General features: G+C 40.6%; 1 protein-coding gene across 2 annotated transcripts; it reads right to left on the minus strand.

Annotated features, from left to right (window-relative positions):
- Window positions 1-963: 963 nt before the first annotated feature.
- Window positions 964-12,330, minus strand: LOC115377774 (G protein-activated inward rectifier potassium channel 1-like). Of its 2 annotated transcripts, XM_030077782.1 has the most exons (4): window positions 11,445-12,330; window positions 7,136-7,160; window positions 2,628-2,835; window positions 964-2,184 (listed from the first exon to the last, which is right to left on the minus strand). In XM_030077782.1, exons 1-4 carry the CDS (start codon window positions 12,095-12,097, stop codon window positions 1,511-1,513), a joined length of 1,560 nt encoding a protein of 519 aa, XP_029933642.1. In that variant the 5' UTR covers window positions 12,098-12,330; the 3' UTR covers window positions 964-1,510. The 2 variants fall into 2 exon arrangements, with proteins under 2 accessions (XP_029933642.1, XP_029933641.1); XM_030077781.1 differs by lacking the exon at window positions 7,136-7,160 and having other exon boundaries at window positions 2,628-2,844; window positions 11,429-12,330.
- Between the last annotated feature and the right edge of the window lie 3,293 nt (window positions 12,331-15,623).

The raw sequence follows: 15,623 nt of genomic DNA on the forward strand, positions 1-15,623 counted from the left end.
GGACATCCTCTGATGTGTAATGGCTGGAAAATAGCCTTCCGCACTCCAGGCAATACTCCAGAGTACTTCCATCTCGATAGACACAATCAAGACAAATGAACTAAGTGCCATCGAGCAGCGCGGTAAACACTGTCATGATTTATGTCAGCTACAGGACAACTAAAATAATTAACCCACGCCCACAGCCTGAGGTGAAAGTAAAGGGCTTTGGTTTCAAGGATGTACAGGAAGCATGTCTTGAGACGTTTTAGCAGCCAAGACCCCGGCTACTGGAACCATAAAGTGGAATAAAATGTCACCAGAGTTTCCTTCACTCTGCGCTCTACCCCTCTCAACTTTCACACTGTTTCAAAAAAGGAAACAACACACTCTCAATTTTTGTGGTGTTAATATTTGATAGATATGACTTCACCATGATGTGTGGCTATATATGAGCTGGTGCTGATGCATTCTGCAGGCTGAATTACCGCTGGGCATTGAATGCAAGCTACGTGAGCAAATACACAACTAAAGATGCACAGAAATATATGATACAGCAGTTGCTGACTTGTGAAACTGATAGTTCAGCAATATAGCATTTACCATAACGAAAAAAATAATATACTTACAGAGACATACTTGTGCTTTCACAAATTATTTTGCTGTGTAATATGAAGTATTTTTTTTATGCCTGAAATAGCATTAATACACTATATACATCCCCTGATGTCAGTATTCCTGCAATCCAAAACATTTGTCTCAAATTTTGAGAAATCAATTCATGATGAAAGAAAGTTGGCAGTCCAAACTTATCAGTGATTACATTTGTTCATCCCCGTTCACAGCAGACCAATGCAAGTACTGCACCAAGAAGTAAAAATAGTTACAAGTATACAGTAGTAGGCAAAAAAACTCAAATAAACATTCCAATCAACTTTAAATTAATTAAGTAATTAATCTTAATTAATTAATCAACATCTCACTTAAGGTGAACTTATGCAGTAGGATTTTCCTAATGATTTGAAATCATTAGGGTTTCACACACCACTTTTAAAGATAAAGGGAATAATCCTTTGTCAACCACTTGCTCACAGGTCTTTTGTGTTTTTTTTTGTTTTTTTTTTTCCAGTGCATACATCCTATTTGTGATTGCCACTTTGGTGCTTTATTAATTTAAAAAGTGTTGTCATGTGAGTTAGTAAGACAGTTTCTGATGCAGTTCTAGAGCAGAGATAAGTGAACACAAGGGTAAAAGTGTCAGAAGTCAGTTGGGGGCACAGATGGTGATCTTTCAAAAATGACTCACAGCATGAGCGGACGGATGGCTTATTGACGTTGTCCTTCTATTTACGGGAATGGACAACTTAGTACAAAGCCAATAAGTAAATGTAAAATATTTGATAAAATTTGTAGAAAAAAAAGACCAAAATTGATATCACAGTAGTCTCCATTACTTGCTGAACACCTGCAATGCCAACCAAGCCTGATTTCATTCTCAGAGTTTTTTTTTTTTTTTTTTTTAGTCCAAAAGTCAACGGTCTGCATTCATTCTACGCAGTTTGGGGGGCAGGTTGTCCTCTGGCCGACCCCCTGCCAACGGGATCTGTACTGAGGTCGGGGTTGGGGCAGCAATGAGGCTAAGAGCTGATGGCAGTCTGTGTTTCTCCACCTCCTCCTCCTCAGGATCTCCGTCCAGGGCCAGCAGCTGGACCTGCTCCTCAGGCTGCGCTTGCCTCGCAGCAGGGATAGAGCTGGATCTCAACCTCTGGATGCTCAGCGGCAGGTCTCCCGTGCTGGAGGCCTTCTCCCCGGGCAAGGCTGTCCCAGACCTCAGCACCCTGCGGAAGTGCTCCTCTTTGGTGGAGCTCATGCGCTGGAGTTTGCTGGGCAGCCTGTGTCCCTGGTCTTCTATATGGTCTGCGCAGTCCGCTGACAGCAGCCTTTCCCTGCGGCCTCCTCGGCCACCGTTACCCAGCGGAGGGGAGTTGGGGGTGGGTGCAGCGGGCAGAGGGTTGGGCGAATTCAGGGAGGACTTCTCCTCCTGTTCTTTGACACTGTATGGAGGTGTTGGGACCTCAAAGGTGTTGTGGAACTGAGAGTAGTCAACTCTGAAGAAACCCTCTTCCAGGGACATGACAGGAAGGAAGCGATGGCCCCACAGCACTTCATCCTCGGTGTAAGATGTCCGCGCCTGGCATGTCATACCTAGAATAGACACAGAAGGTTCGAGGAAAAATCAGAGGGTGAGAGACAGTGATTTAGCAAAAAAAATTATCAAAAGAAAAGGGGAACAAGAGGACAAGAAATATATAAAGGGGAGAGGAATAAAAGATGGAAGCAAAATTGCAGAGAAAAAATAGTAGAAAGTAGGCTATTCAAAAAAGATGGACAGAGAAATGGGGTTCAGAAATTAATGTGAAGAAGTGCTTGGAGGAAGAAAGACAGAGGTACTGGAAAAAGCGATCGAGACAGAGAAGAGCTTGTGCTATTGAATATTTAAAGACCATGAAATTAAATATTCTGTTAAATATTTGTACTTTTTGTACTAGGCTAAGGGCTAAATGGTACTGAAAAGACAGATGAGGGGGGAAAGCCTATTCAAAGTTACATTTTTTTTTTAAATGTCCTAAAAAAAAATCTGCTCTAACCTGTGGTTTCCACAATGCCCTCTAGGATGACAACGATCTCAAACTGCTCGTTCATGAGGGAGCGCTGCGACAGATCGAAGAACGGGCTCTTGGTGTTGATCTCATGACAGATGGTGAGGGGCGACACTAAGAAGAGCTGATCGGCCCCTGTCCCAAAGCCCACATCCAGCTCACACTGGTCCAGGGGCAGGAACTCCCCCTCTGGGGTCTGACGAGACTGGAAACACAAATGATCAGGACATTTTACATTTACATTTCAGGCATTTAGCCAACACTCTGGCCCAGAGCAGCTGACAGAGATCAGTTTATGTGACACTAGATTGATCCCTGTAGGATAATTCTCTATTAACTTGCAGAGCTAATTGTCAGCTATAGCAGTGGTTCCCAAAACGGGGTGCAGGGAGACGCAGGGGTCTTTGAATGGATTGAAATGGAAGTTTAACTTAAAAAAAAAAAAAAAGTTAGCACAAAAACATGACAACACCTATTGTGATCAGAGGTTTCACATCTGCAATATAAATCATGCTCAAAGACACTAACAGGGCAGATGTTTGCCAACGAAGGGACTTGAACCCAGGTACTCCGATAGAAAGGCCACTGGACCATCAGAGTCTTGTTTCACAACATTTTAACAGGACACATGACTGTTGATATGTCAAAGTTAAAATGAAGCAGCATTTTGAGAGCCTCTTGCTTCCTGAAAGTAGAGGTAATTTGATTGTCATATAGAAAAACAAACACACGAGCATGAAAAGGCATTTATTGTTAAATAAGTCAATATTCTGGCATGAAGATACATTTTACTGTTACTTTGGCCTGTTTAACTATGCTGCTCCCACTAGTGTGTTTGTCATTGCTGTATGGCCAATCTTTATTTATTTATTTATTTATTTATTTATTTATTTAAATTCTAGTAGAGATCCCAAGGTTTCCAAAACTACTAAATATGTCCCAAATATGTACAAAATGATGCTGAAGACGTCTAGCTCTTTTCTTTTTGATGTGATGGTACAGCCAAAAAACAATGGCATCTTGAGTTTGCATGCTTCTCTCAATATGAACATGATACACAGTACCTTTAAATGGTGTGTTACAGATATAGAGTATGCATGTGATGCCATATGATATGACCTTTGAAGCTATTTTTTTTTAAAAATGAAGTGAAACACAGAAATCAGAGTCTGACAGTATGCTATTTCAGGTGGATAATATGTGCCATTTTGCCTTACAGTTTTATATGTGCATACATTTTTTGCTGGTGTGATCCCGGTGGGAGCGAAACCTCTATATCTGAGGTATACCTGCCTGTTAGAGCTGAGCATAAGGATGTAAACGCAGCTTGAATCAAACACAGGAGGACTGCTTGGTCTTCCACTTGGTTTTTACATCATATTTGTCGAATTCCCCTGTGCGAATCTCATATCTCTGACAGAGAGGATAGGCACTGGGATCTTTTGTAATATGGAATACTTTATGATAACCATTTTCTCTGTGGATGCCTCCTCGTTCCCAGCACATCAGGGCTGCTTTGAAACTCTCTGCATTAGCCTGGCCTCCAACACAAGTATCATTAGATTATAAAGAAGACACTAGTGGTGCTTGCTCTTACTTCAAATGAGACAGCAAGTTTTTTTGAGTGGAACACACCAGAGTGAGATAAAGTATTATACTCCATTTGCTATCAAATTAAAATATGCAATTATGGAGAAGACTCAAGGAAGGGGAGCAAATTTGATACTTAGAGCTTATAAATCCTCTTTTCCTTTCAATCGCATGCCTCTAAATCCATCCGATATGCAAACGAGAAGATCATCCACAAAGGAAGGAGTGTTATTACAGAAGAAATGAAGCCAGTGGCTTTCCTGCACCCAGAAGATAGTGAAATGGTTTTAGAACCCCATAGGCCAAAGATAAAAAAAAAAAAAAAAAAAAAAAAAAACCCTGCAACTCATGTCTAGACTTTGCCTCTTGTTCTTTGATCTCCATAAATCCCACTGAATAAAATGCTAAAAATAACAAATAAAATCCTCCGTCCCCACAGATAACATTCATTACCCAGTCTAAGTTACTTTCTGCAGTAGCTCACTACAAATGGTTCTGCCCGCTGCCCTGTGTTCACTTGTATGCAAGGTGGGTGCCCTGGCCCTTTGAGCGAGGAGCCACTTGGCCCACAGATGGCAAACAGACTGTGATTTGTATTCACAGTAATGTTGAGGACAGAAGGGTGTGACATTTCACAGGAAGACGTCTGTGCCCACAGATCCCTGGCTTGCCTCGGTGAGGGAAAGCTGCTTCCTTCACCCTCTGCCAGAACGCCGTGTCAACCATCACGCCGTATATAAGTCATTTTTGCTCTCGGAACATGCAGACAGGGAGGATATAGTGCCTGTGTCACATGTGAATCGCATTTATTGCCAAGATAAATCTCTGAAAGAAAGAGGGATTAGGATAAAGGCTGATGTTTCGCAGCAAAGTGGGGAAGAGTGAGAAAGTGGATGGCTGAAGAGAAAGTCGAGGAAAAAATTCTTAATTTGAGAGCAAATGGAGTCACTGACAAGAACGACTGCAGAGAAACGCACCGCTTGTCTCTCCCTTAACCTCTCTGGCTTCAAAGGGAAGAATCTTGCAAGAAATCACACACCTTCCTGCAAAATATTCCCCAGAGTAAATCTGAGAGTCAGCAACATCATATTCCAGAGTTAACTGCAAACTATAAGCACTATAACCCGTCTCTTCATGTATCACCTGCTTGTGTTCTGCAGAAACTTGCAGATCGATGTTATTTTGATGTAACCGCGTACACTGACCCAGATTTGCTAAAAACTGAGTGGGTACTAAAATGTTTTCCATGTTCAAAGTCGGCATTAACACACGTCACTGGCGCAAGACCATCTTCATGATCAATCAGGGGTTATGTAATTGGCTTAAAGTTTTTGTGGACATTAAAGGCTTCAGCAAGACCGTGCCTTTGTTGTATCTCTACCTAAGGACTACTAATATAAACCCCAATAACAATAATAATAATAATAGTAATAATAACATCATGATAAACATTTTGAAATGACATTGAAGCTGCTCATTAGTCTCAATCTGTAATTTTAAAATAATTCTATCGCGATGAATGAAGGATAAAACCTGCTTGACAGTGAATGTTACAACAAGGTGGCAGATGGATTACTGATGCTAAAGAGTTGGTGCCACAAGGGGGGAATTAATGGCCTTCGGAAGAGGACCTGATATAGAGGGAATGCTTCATTTACCAAGCCACCTGAGATTCAGGTTGAGTGAAAGCAGGCCCCTTCCCCAGTGACTCACTTCCTCCACTGTGACAGCGTTTGCGTGCGTCTGTGTACGCTTGCGTCCTTGCATGTGTGCACACGCCCGTGCGTCTGCTCCTGTTTGAATTCAGCTGTGCGCTACTAAATGTTCCAGCTGGCCATCAGGTTTGAGCTTGTGTTCCCAATCTCTCACCAGCGCCGCAAGAACTAATTCAACTGTTCCCATTTCCCTTTACATCCCTCCTTCTCCCTCTCTCGTCTGACAGTTAGACCATGGCAGACGTGTCGAGTCACATTGACATGCTTGTCTGTCTAGCTGAATGCCTGCATCTCTGCCTGCCTATCCCACCAATGCTGTCCCTTATCAATTACCCCCTGCAATGCACCCACCTCGCTCAGAAAAGCTTCTGTCGGCACTGACAAGTACCACCCAGCTGTCAGTCTTTCTCGCTGTCTCTCCATCTTTTTTGTTCTTGCCATTTTGCCACACTGCACCATTTCTTTTCCCTCCTGTCCAAGCACTTTTATTGCCTGCCTAGTGATGAGGATGCTTCCCCAGTGCACTGCGAGGAAACTGGATTCTAACTGATGCAAAAATGATGCTCAGTTTTAAAAATGATATTGTGCCGATGGCGAATGGGTTGTTGCATCACTGCATTCTGTTGATTCCTAAATCAAAGCCACATAAACACTACTGGACAATCAAGGACAATTATCTTTTCAAAGGGATGCGCAGTGGTTATTGAGAAATACACAGCCATGCCAGGGCATAATTTGGCATCCTCTGATAATTCAATTTTTTTTATTAAATTCAAAAATTGCATAGTAGGAACTTGCAAGTCAGTGAACATGGACACCCTAATGGTCTGCCTTCACTGCTAATTTCAAGTGCTCTCTGGTCTGAGTGTTATGTCATTATAAGCTGCTGTTTAATGGCTTTTCGTGTGCAGTCTTTGCATAACCTTTATGCCAAGTGCTGCCCAGTGCACAACGCTTCCCAAAAATCATTTAGACATGGAACAGATATTTATATGATGGATGGTACCCACTAAAAAAAAAAATAATAATACAGTGCCAAAAGTTGAGAAAACATCTGTGGTCTGGTGCAGCTGGGTCTTCACTTTGTGAAATCAGGGTCTAAATATCAGAGATTAATTGGGAGAGATTACTTTTCCAATGCTGTTTAAATAGGATTTTTTTTTTTTTTTTAACTTCAGCATAACATCATGCTGTGAAACGTCTGATGATTTGCATGCTTTTCAGAAATTATACTTTGCTTTGAGAAGAAATTATGCCTTAAACTTCACCAAGAAAAAAATGTACAGAGATGTGAATTTCAGGTTTGTGCATGGGTTTTTACCTTTTTCCAATTTTTTGCTCATCACTAACCAAATAACCGTGTTGAGGTTTGCTCACATATTATTTCATTAAGCATGCAAACATTCAGGCAGCTCTCCAGCACAGTCATTATACTGTATTGTAAACAATATGTGAGCTCACCATTAATGTGATGAACCTTAACTGTTGGCACAGGTATCCAAGTCCCACAGGAATTTATTACCCATAAGTAGAGCCCAACCGATACTGGATTTTTGGGGCCAATGCCAATACCCATATTAGGGAGTAAAAAAAAAAATCCAATATTGATATATCTGCCAATACATGCATAAACACACATAAACACATTTTTTTGCAGTGATTCCTCAAATATTGTTAACAAAGACTTCTGACAAAGATAGGTAATGGAGACAGATATTTTACAGTTTAACAATAACAAACTTTATTGTCCAATATGGCATCAGTGCACTGATGTCAACTTCACTAGGAATTTGAGAATTATAAATAACTACAAATAAAAACACATATAACCACACATATAACAATATCTAAATCTCTCTATATCTGTTTATCTATCTCTATAGAGATGTCTATTTTTTGTCTATCTATCTATCTATCTATCTATCATGCTTTATTAAACTTTAATTAAGTCAAAGGATCAAATATTTATTTCTAAATTAGCCAATGCATCTTTTTTTCATATCAGCACATATCACACAAAATATATGCTGATACTGTTATATAACGATATACAGTATTTGTGAAAGGCCAATATCAGCTGATAATATCAGCCAACAGGTATATCGGTCGAGCTCTGTCCATGAGTATCGCTGACAAATGACTGCAGTTGTCATGTTGCAGTGCTTTTACACGGCTGCATGATTAGGATTTACTGCAACATGCCTCATTTCTCTTGTCAGCCCTGTTGGCAGCCCATCTGATAGTGACCTTGAGATGTGTGTTACCTCAATACCAGTCATGACATGGCTTCCACAGTTAAAGTGGAATACTGGAGAGTGATGTAGAGTCAATCTACTGTGCTTTATTGCTACTTTCACTGTGCAGCCTGTCACCACAGTTGCACTGAAATGTGTGCTGTAAAATCATCACTGTCATTTTGCTGGCAATACTGTTACCATAAAAGAAAGTTACAAATTCATAGCCATGGAAGAAGCCCTCCACTTTGCATTTATTCTATACTAATCCTGCAGTGGAATACTGCATACATGATCCATCTTAACAGGACTTTTAATCCTAAATAAAAATTAAAAATGCCAATTATCTCAAATATCAGCAAATGAGCTTTGAGCTTTCATTTTCTTTTTTTTCTGATTTGGGTTCATTTATTTTGAGAATTTTCTCAGCAAAAGTTCCCATATCTTAAGAAGCAGCTCAGTCTATTTGTTCCAACATGCTTGATAAATTGAATTACATTGGAGGTGACTAAAACTATAGAAGGCACTTGATAGAGCTCAAACTTCCACCAAATTGAAAAGCTGCAGCTTTTGTAATTGTTTATGTTAGATTATCATTTACTTTTTGGGGTTGATTTTCTGATTCAAGAGTATGTGAAAACAATACAGTTGAGCAACTGATGTGGAAGTCCCAGATGTGGGCCTTTCCAATCCGGTACTTGAACACAGCAGAATGGCTACAAACGGGAAAGGATAATCATCTAATCTCAGATATCCAAAATCCGGATCATCTCCAAAATGTAATCAATATCCTTTAGCCAAGGACTATCTGTCCACCTCATTTAATCCAAATCCATTAGTTACCTTCTGAGATATCTTTCTAACAAACATTACATGTGTTGCTGGGGGTAATTATCTTACCCTCCAGGCAGGTTCAGATTTCTTGTTTTAAGACAAAGGCTTTAGAATTAAATGCAAGACTTGCTATGATAAAGATCTTTTTGCAATGTAGCATCGTGTTGGTTCCCATTCCTGCACCTGCCCTGCGTTAGTATTGCAGCAGTGGCTGCACTTTGTTCCACTTTGAACGTTATGACTAGAGCTGAATAGGCACAAATCTGTCTCTCACACTACTTGTTGTCACTCTGTTCCTTGGGGCCTTCAGGTGTCAAAAAATAGAACATAATTTGAATTCAGCTAACAATTCCCCTCTCAACAAGAATCTGTCCTGTAACAAAGTGTTCTACAGTAGAATATACCAGGAAATGGCATATTCTATTGCTATCACTATATTCTCCCATTAAGTTTTCATTCTTCTGCAAATAACAGAACTAAAAATAACTTCAGTACTATCTCCTGCTGAAGATGGCGGGATATGTTGTGCAACACAGTGGTTACTATATGCAGTGGAGGGAATGCTACTTTATCCATCTTCTGCAAGGGCAGAAAACCAGAAAATACTGTGTTCAGTCTTTCAGCTCAAAACATTACACTGAAAAAGAGAATAAATGTCCTTTGGAGCATTCAGTAGTGCTGCATACTTTTTCACTGCATTAATTCCCTCTGGTGCTGTATTGACACACTGGTGCAAAGAGATTTCTTTGCATATCAAGGCTTTTAGTGCAAAACCAGAACATTTTTTTAAAGGTCCTCAGGAATACAGCATAAATGAAAGCACTTAGTTACTGGCTTTTTTTTTTTTTTTTTTTTTTTTTTTTATAACCGATTTCAACTGCTATTACTCTAAGGGATGCTATTTCATCTTTATGCAGTGGTCAAATGAAAGGTGTCAAATCAAAGTGATATTTAATACTCAGTAAATTATATTATATGCCAGGATAAAAACCATAATACTTTCTACAACACAAAACATTAATAATATTGTCTTGTGGCACAGGATTAATGATATCATCTTATACTGGAAGCTTTCTGGTGTTTCCCCACCCTTGCTTGTACCCTGAAGACTCTTCCCTAAAGGTTTATGTCATAAACTGTCACTTGAGATCGTCACGCTACTCAGCAAAGTGGACAAAACCACTTCTAGCCTGTCACAACAAAGCACGGCTGTCCTTTAGACATTCGCAAGTGTTTGGACTCTAGAAAAGAAGATTTCATGTATAAAAGATGCCTGCTAGTGAGCCAATGCAGAGCTGTGGCTGGCAAAAATGTTGACAAAAAAAATCATTTACTATTTATTGTGCTTAGTATGATGAATGTCAAAGTGTTGCTCCAGTTGTAGGTCATGGATTCTACACAGAACACATATTGTGAGGAGGAGTCAGACATTGCTTTCCACTGATAATAAAACAAACAGATGCATTTTGGAAATTACAGCGGCTCATATGGCAAATGCTGCGCCTTCCACAACAAAGTGTGCTCCTGTTCCCTTTTATCATAGCCAGGCCAACACAGCAGCTGTCTCAGCTCACCTTTCATCCTCGTTGCTGAAGCGACCATATTGAGACCAGAATACACTTCTTTTTAAAATCTCAGTAATCCAGATTAGTGGCACTTTTGTCTTTATGCAAGAGTGGCCATAGATAATCCAGTCAACACTTCATGGTGACTGATTAAGTATACAAGGAGAATTGGTTCAATACATCTTTTAGTCAATAAGCCCGGTTCCCCACCTACTGTCCCCCGGGGGGCCATACATCTCATCTACAGACAGTTGATGCAGAGGCTGATGTTGGATATATGGCCCGCTGACTGCCGTTCTGCTGACTGGAGGGACAATGACCCCCAGTGTACCAGAGAACAGACTCAGCATATCAAAATGAAGAGGGAGTGAAGGAAAAAGAGACAGACACATAGCAAGTTTACTGTGAGAGACTGTGTCCACGGCAGAGTCCATAACTGGCAAAGTGTAATTCGTGCAAGGGGGGGTTAATGTAAAATGGGCACTCATTAAAATACATCTTATTTTGGAACCTCAGGCAAATACAGCAGCCTCTGTGAAAATTCATCTTGTGGCCCTTAAGGGATGCAGTCAATTCTGGAGATGAATGGCAATCCAATGCATGAGTTGGAAAGCACTCATAAAGCATAATGGGTAATTTCAGAACACATTAAAGTGAATGTCAATTAATCTTGTGTCATGCTGAACGGGACTGGATCTTATTTCAGCCTTGATGGTATGAAAAGTGTTGAAATGGGGCACGAAGCAAACAGTTTTCAGCCTATTTCCACTGCGCCTCGGTGTTTTTTTTTTTTTTTTTTTTTTTTTAATTTGGACATGTTTTGTGCACCTTAACTGTTACCTGTAGCCTACCTTGATGAGCTTGCACCTGATCTGCGCGGACACCATGTGGCTGTTCCGCAGGTTCCCCACTCGGAACATGAGGCACAACTTCCCGTCCCGCTGCGAGATGACCGCGTCCTGGCTGAACATCAGCGTCTCTGCGCGCTTCTTCGGCTGCGACATCTTGATGAACATGCAGCCGATGAGAAAGGCGTCCACGATGGAACCCAGCAGCGACTGGAAGAGGAACAAGATGATCCCCTCGGGGCACTTCTCCGTGATGTAGCGATAGCCGTAGCCGATGGTCGCCTCCGTCTCAATGAAGAACAGGAACGCGGAGGGAAAGTTGTACACGTTGGCGACGCACGGGGTGTAGGACGAGTCGTGGCCGCCGTGGCTCAGGTCACCACGGATGTAGGCGATAACCCACCACATTGAAGCCATAACCAGCCATGCAACTGTGTAGGTGAGGATGAAGATGAGTAGGTTCCAGCGCCACTTGAGGTCCACCAGCGTGGTGAAGAGATCAGAGATGTACCGGCTGGTCTCCCCGCCAAGGTTACCGTGCTGGACGTTGCAGCGGCCGTTCTTCTCCACAAAGCGCTGTCTCTTTCTCTTCACCGGCGCAGAAAAAGTCATGCCCCGGTTAGTGTTCACCACCTGGTAGTCCTCGCCAAATTTCCTCCGTATCGCCGACATAATCAATACTTGTCTCTAATCAGATAGGCTACCCCTTTTGCGCAAGTTTGGCACCCCTACCCAAAAAACAATGCAATAACATTTAACACACCGCTCGCATCCTGTGAGATGGAGATGCGTCTCTCTCCTTGTAAATCACTCGCAAGTGAGTGGAGATTCTGCGCAATACATGTTTCGACTCTGGCATTTACGCAAAGGAGCTTATTGACCCCTGCAGCTGTCCCCGGCAAGTGCCAACTTTTTTAATTCACGTCTTAACATCCACGCGAAATATATAAAAGCAGTTCATACCAATACATATATAAAAGAACCTCACTTAATGGAAAAGCTGTGTCCTTGGTTGGTCCGCTGGTGTGCAGTCCGCATCCCTGCTATAAGCGTCCAGGCTGTAGAGCAGTGCGCACTTCTATCTGGGGACACGTTCAAGTACGACTGACTTCCAATTAAAGTCTTGAGAGGAACTGCGGCACCAGTGGCAAAAAACGCTTTTACTTTAGGGGGAGGGGAGCTGGTACACAGAGGAAAAAATGCTTTTTGGCCCATACCCAATCAGGTAAAAGCAACCGAGAGAACAAACAGAGCAGTAATAACATCATAACCCTGGACATCCTTTCACTACCTTGCTGTATTCTGAGACATCTAACACTTTGGAATGAGTTTGCGACAAAGATCTCTACCTTGATAGACATACACATACTATAAAGTGATTAATCTGGGGGAATATGTCGATTGGCAGCTATTTGGTTCCCTCTAGTGTTAACCAAGCGGAAGTACTAGTATCTGTTAAGAGTATTTTTTTTTTTTTTTTTTTTTTTTTCAGCCAGGATTCAGATGAACACTCCACTATTGTATCATCCTAAATCTACAGCTATTAATCAAGCTATGTAGTGGCCCTAGATTAATTATAAATTAAATTATAAATAGGCCTTGTAGCAGCTTTTGCACTGTGGTGATTCCCTCTGCAGATGATTCAGCTGTCAAGTAATAATCCCACTCTCCTCAAACATTTCACCAATCATGCTGTTTTCATTCAGAGAAAGAAGAGAGAGAGAAAGTATGAGGATCATAGGAAGCATCCGATGAGACTGAAGTGTAACACACTGCAAAAATCTCCATCTACGCAAGTCATTTACTCATAATCCTTCTTAAAATTGTGTTTTTATTAAAACAAGTGAATAAATTTGACAGTGGGGTGAGATTATTTCACTTGTTTCCAATGCTGATCACCTCGTTTGAGGAATTTTCTTGAATCAAATGTCATTCTCTTCATGCTAGATGGCTGATCTGCCTTATTTCTGCCCTGTTTCAGCATATTTATGTGTTCCCAGAGAAAAAAAAAAAATCCGGAAAACTGCAAGAAAACAAGTATCTCACCCCACTGTCTCAGTGCATGTGAAGGGTTACTTTCCAAACTGTTTATGTGCAATCAGAGTCAGAGATACTAAACTTTCTCTTACACTTTATTACACATTATCCTTCCACACACAAGTTCCATTTCCCATCCATGGTCTGTTGTGACCTCTATTTTGTAGCACACACACACACACACACACACACACACACACACACACACAGAGAGAGAGAGAGAGAGAGAGAGAGAGAGAGAGAGAGAGAGAGAGAGAGAGAGAGAGAGAGAGAGAGAGAGAGAGAGAGAGACAAACAAACAACCCGTGGGCTCTCATGTAACATCAGCTTCAGTTTCATCTAGTTGGTCCTTTTTCACAAATAGGTCTGAAGGAGGCACCATGTTACTACACTTCAGACACAATCACTTTGACCTCACCTCACAATGTGCAATATGTTAAAAATAATTAAAATAATATTAATAACTAACAAAAGCAACACTAAATAGGTCAAAGGTAATTAGTTTCCAAAATGTCACTGAGTGAACTTAAGACAATGAGTTCAGGTCACATTGACAAGTGACTGTCAGTTTAATCTACTGGCTGACAAACTGCATTCCAGTGTGATTTAGTCTTTAGCTTGTGTAGGTTTTGGTGTCACTCACTCATGTGTCAAGAGTGAATCGACTGGAGTGACACTGAAATTGACCTGAAATGACCCTGGATACCAAGAAGTGAGCAGCTGCCTCTGCACTGACTCAAGTGCAAGAGGTGTATACAGTATTTGGCAAACTTGTAGAGTAGACATTTGTAGAGATTGACATAGATACCATTTTTCTTTATGTTTGAACTTATTTTCATTTTAATCAGAAATAGAGGTAAGATTCACTTAACATACACACATGACAAGACTCTGTGCTGTAGCTTTAATTTAGATTCAGCTGTTGATCAGTTTAGTGAATGCTTGGTAACAAGTGCCCTCAAAAATATAGAAAACCAGTGCAGTTTCCTTAAAAAAAAAATAATAATAAAAATGAAAAAAAAATGCACTGGTGGGCATTGTCCGTGGGGGAAAAAAATCCTGCACATAACTTCAACTCACACCTTTTATCCCCAAGTCATGAACTCATAGTTGATAACAATCAGTTATGATTTGAAAGTTACAAACACATCTATATACACTGGGCTGATAAGCAAGCTGTTTTCACTGAACTGCATTATGTGTATGTGTATAAACTGTTACAGGCTCTGTTACTCTAACACAATGAACCACACCAAGTTATTTCACACACTATTTTCAGGACCTCAAAAACACACACTGGGAAGACATCACAACACGCAATAAGTCAGTCTCCTCTTTATGTATGTTTTTTATTGTGTTATTTGCAAGTAAAATATGTTATGAATGTGAAAAAAATCATTACAAACACCAGAGAGCAAAGAGAAACTGACGTCATTCAGAAACACATAAAGCCTGTCAGTAGGCTACTGTGTAGTTTGAAAATCCAAATAAACTTTGAATTGTTAGATGTATTTGTACTTTACACTGATCATGAGAAAGCATTCAGGTTAATAAAAAATAAGAATTCAGTTTTCAGTTGTTTCCCTTCAATTATTTAAGAATTCAGAATTGTTGGTGTTTTTGTTTTCTTGTTTGTTTGTTTGCTTTTTAACTGTGTGTCTACCTCAACCTAAGTTTAATATTGTGTAATAAACAAAAATAAAAAGCCACTCGTCTCTGAGAAGGTCCTCTGTCATTACAGACATGGCTGTTAAACTGAGATGATCCATCTGCCTTTAAATCAGTCCTAGAACATTTGATAAGTCTGTTACAAAATTAGATAACCACCATCTGAAAACAATAATAGCTTCTCCTAAAAAGTGGTTGATTGCGATCACAATGTTCTGTCCATTAAATCAAATTAGGCCTGTGTTATTTTGCAATAGGTGATGAGTATGGTTGACAAAATGTTTTTAGAAGCTTCAACGTGTCTATTTAAGAAACACGGACTAATACAATAGATAGAGGTCACGATTTTCAGCCAAAATGCCTTCATCAAGTCTTCATCTCTGTCTTTGTCTTTGTATATTGCTCGTGAAGGGGCCCGCGCGGAATGATCCATATTGGCTCAGATGGCCCATATCGACACACCGTGTGCTGCTGATTGTCCAGCTGAGGACTG

The sequence above is a fragment of the Myripristis murdjan genome, chromosome 19, assembly GCF_902150065.1.
Source record: "Myripristis murdjan chromosome 19, fMyrMur1.1, whole genome shotgun sequence".
Classification (NCBI taxonomy): domain Eukaryota; kingdom Metazoa; phylum Chordata; class Actinopteri; order Holocentriformes; family Holocentridae; genus Myripristis; species Myripristis murdjan.

Bases quoted from the DNA above. Each gene is read 5' to 3' on its own strand.
- LOC115377774 (XM_030077782.1), bottom strand. From the start codon at position 12,097: ATGTCGGCGATACGGAGGAAATTTGGCGAGGACTACCAGGTGGTGAAC. The intron at 2,836-7,135 runs GCATGATGTTAT...CAGTCTCGTCAG, and splicing joins AAATCATCAGACGTTTCACA to ACCCCAGAGGGGGAGTTCCT. The intron at 2,185-2,627 runs GTTAGAGCAGAT...TGTCTATTCTAG, and splicing joins GGGCATTGTGGAAACCACAG to GTATGACATGCCAGGCGCGG.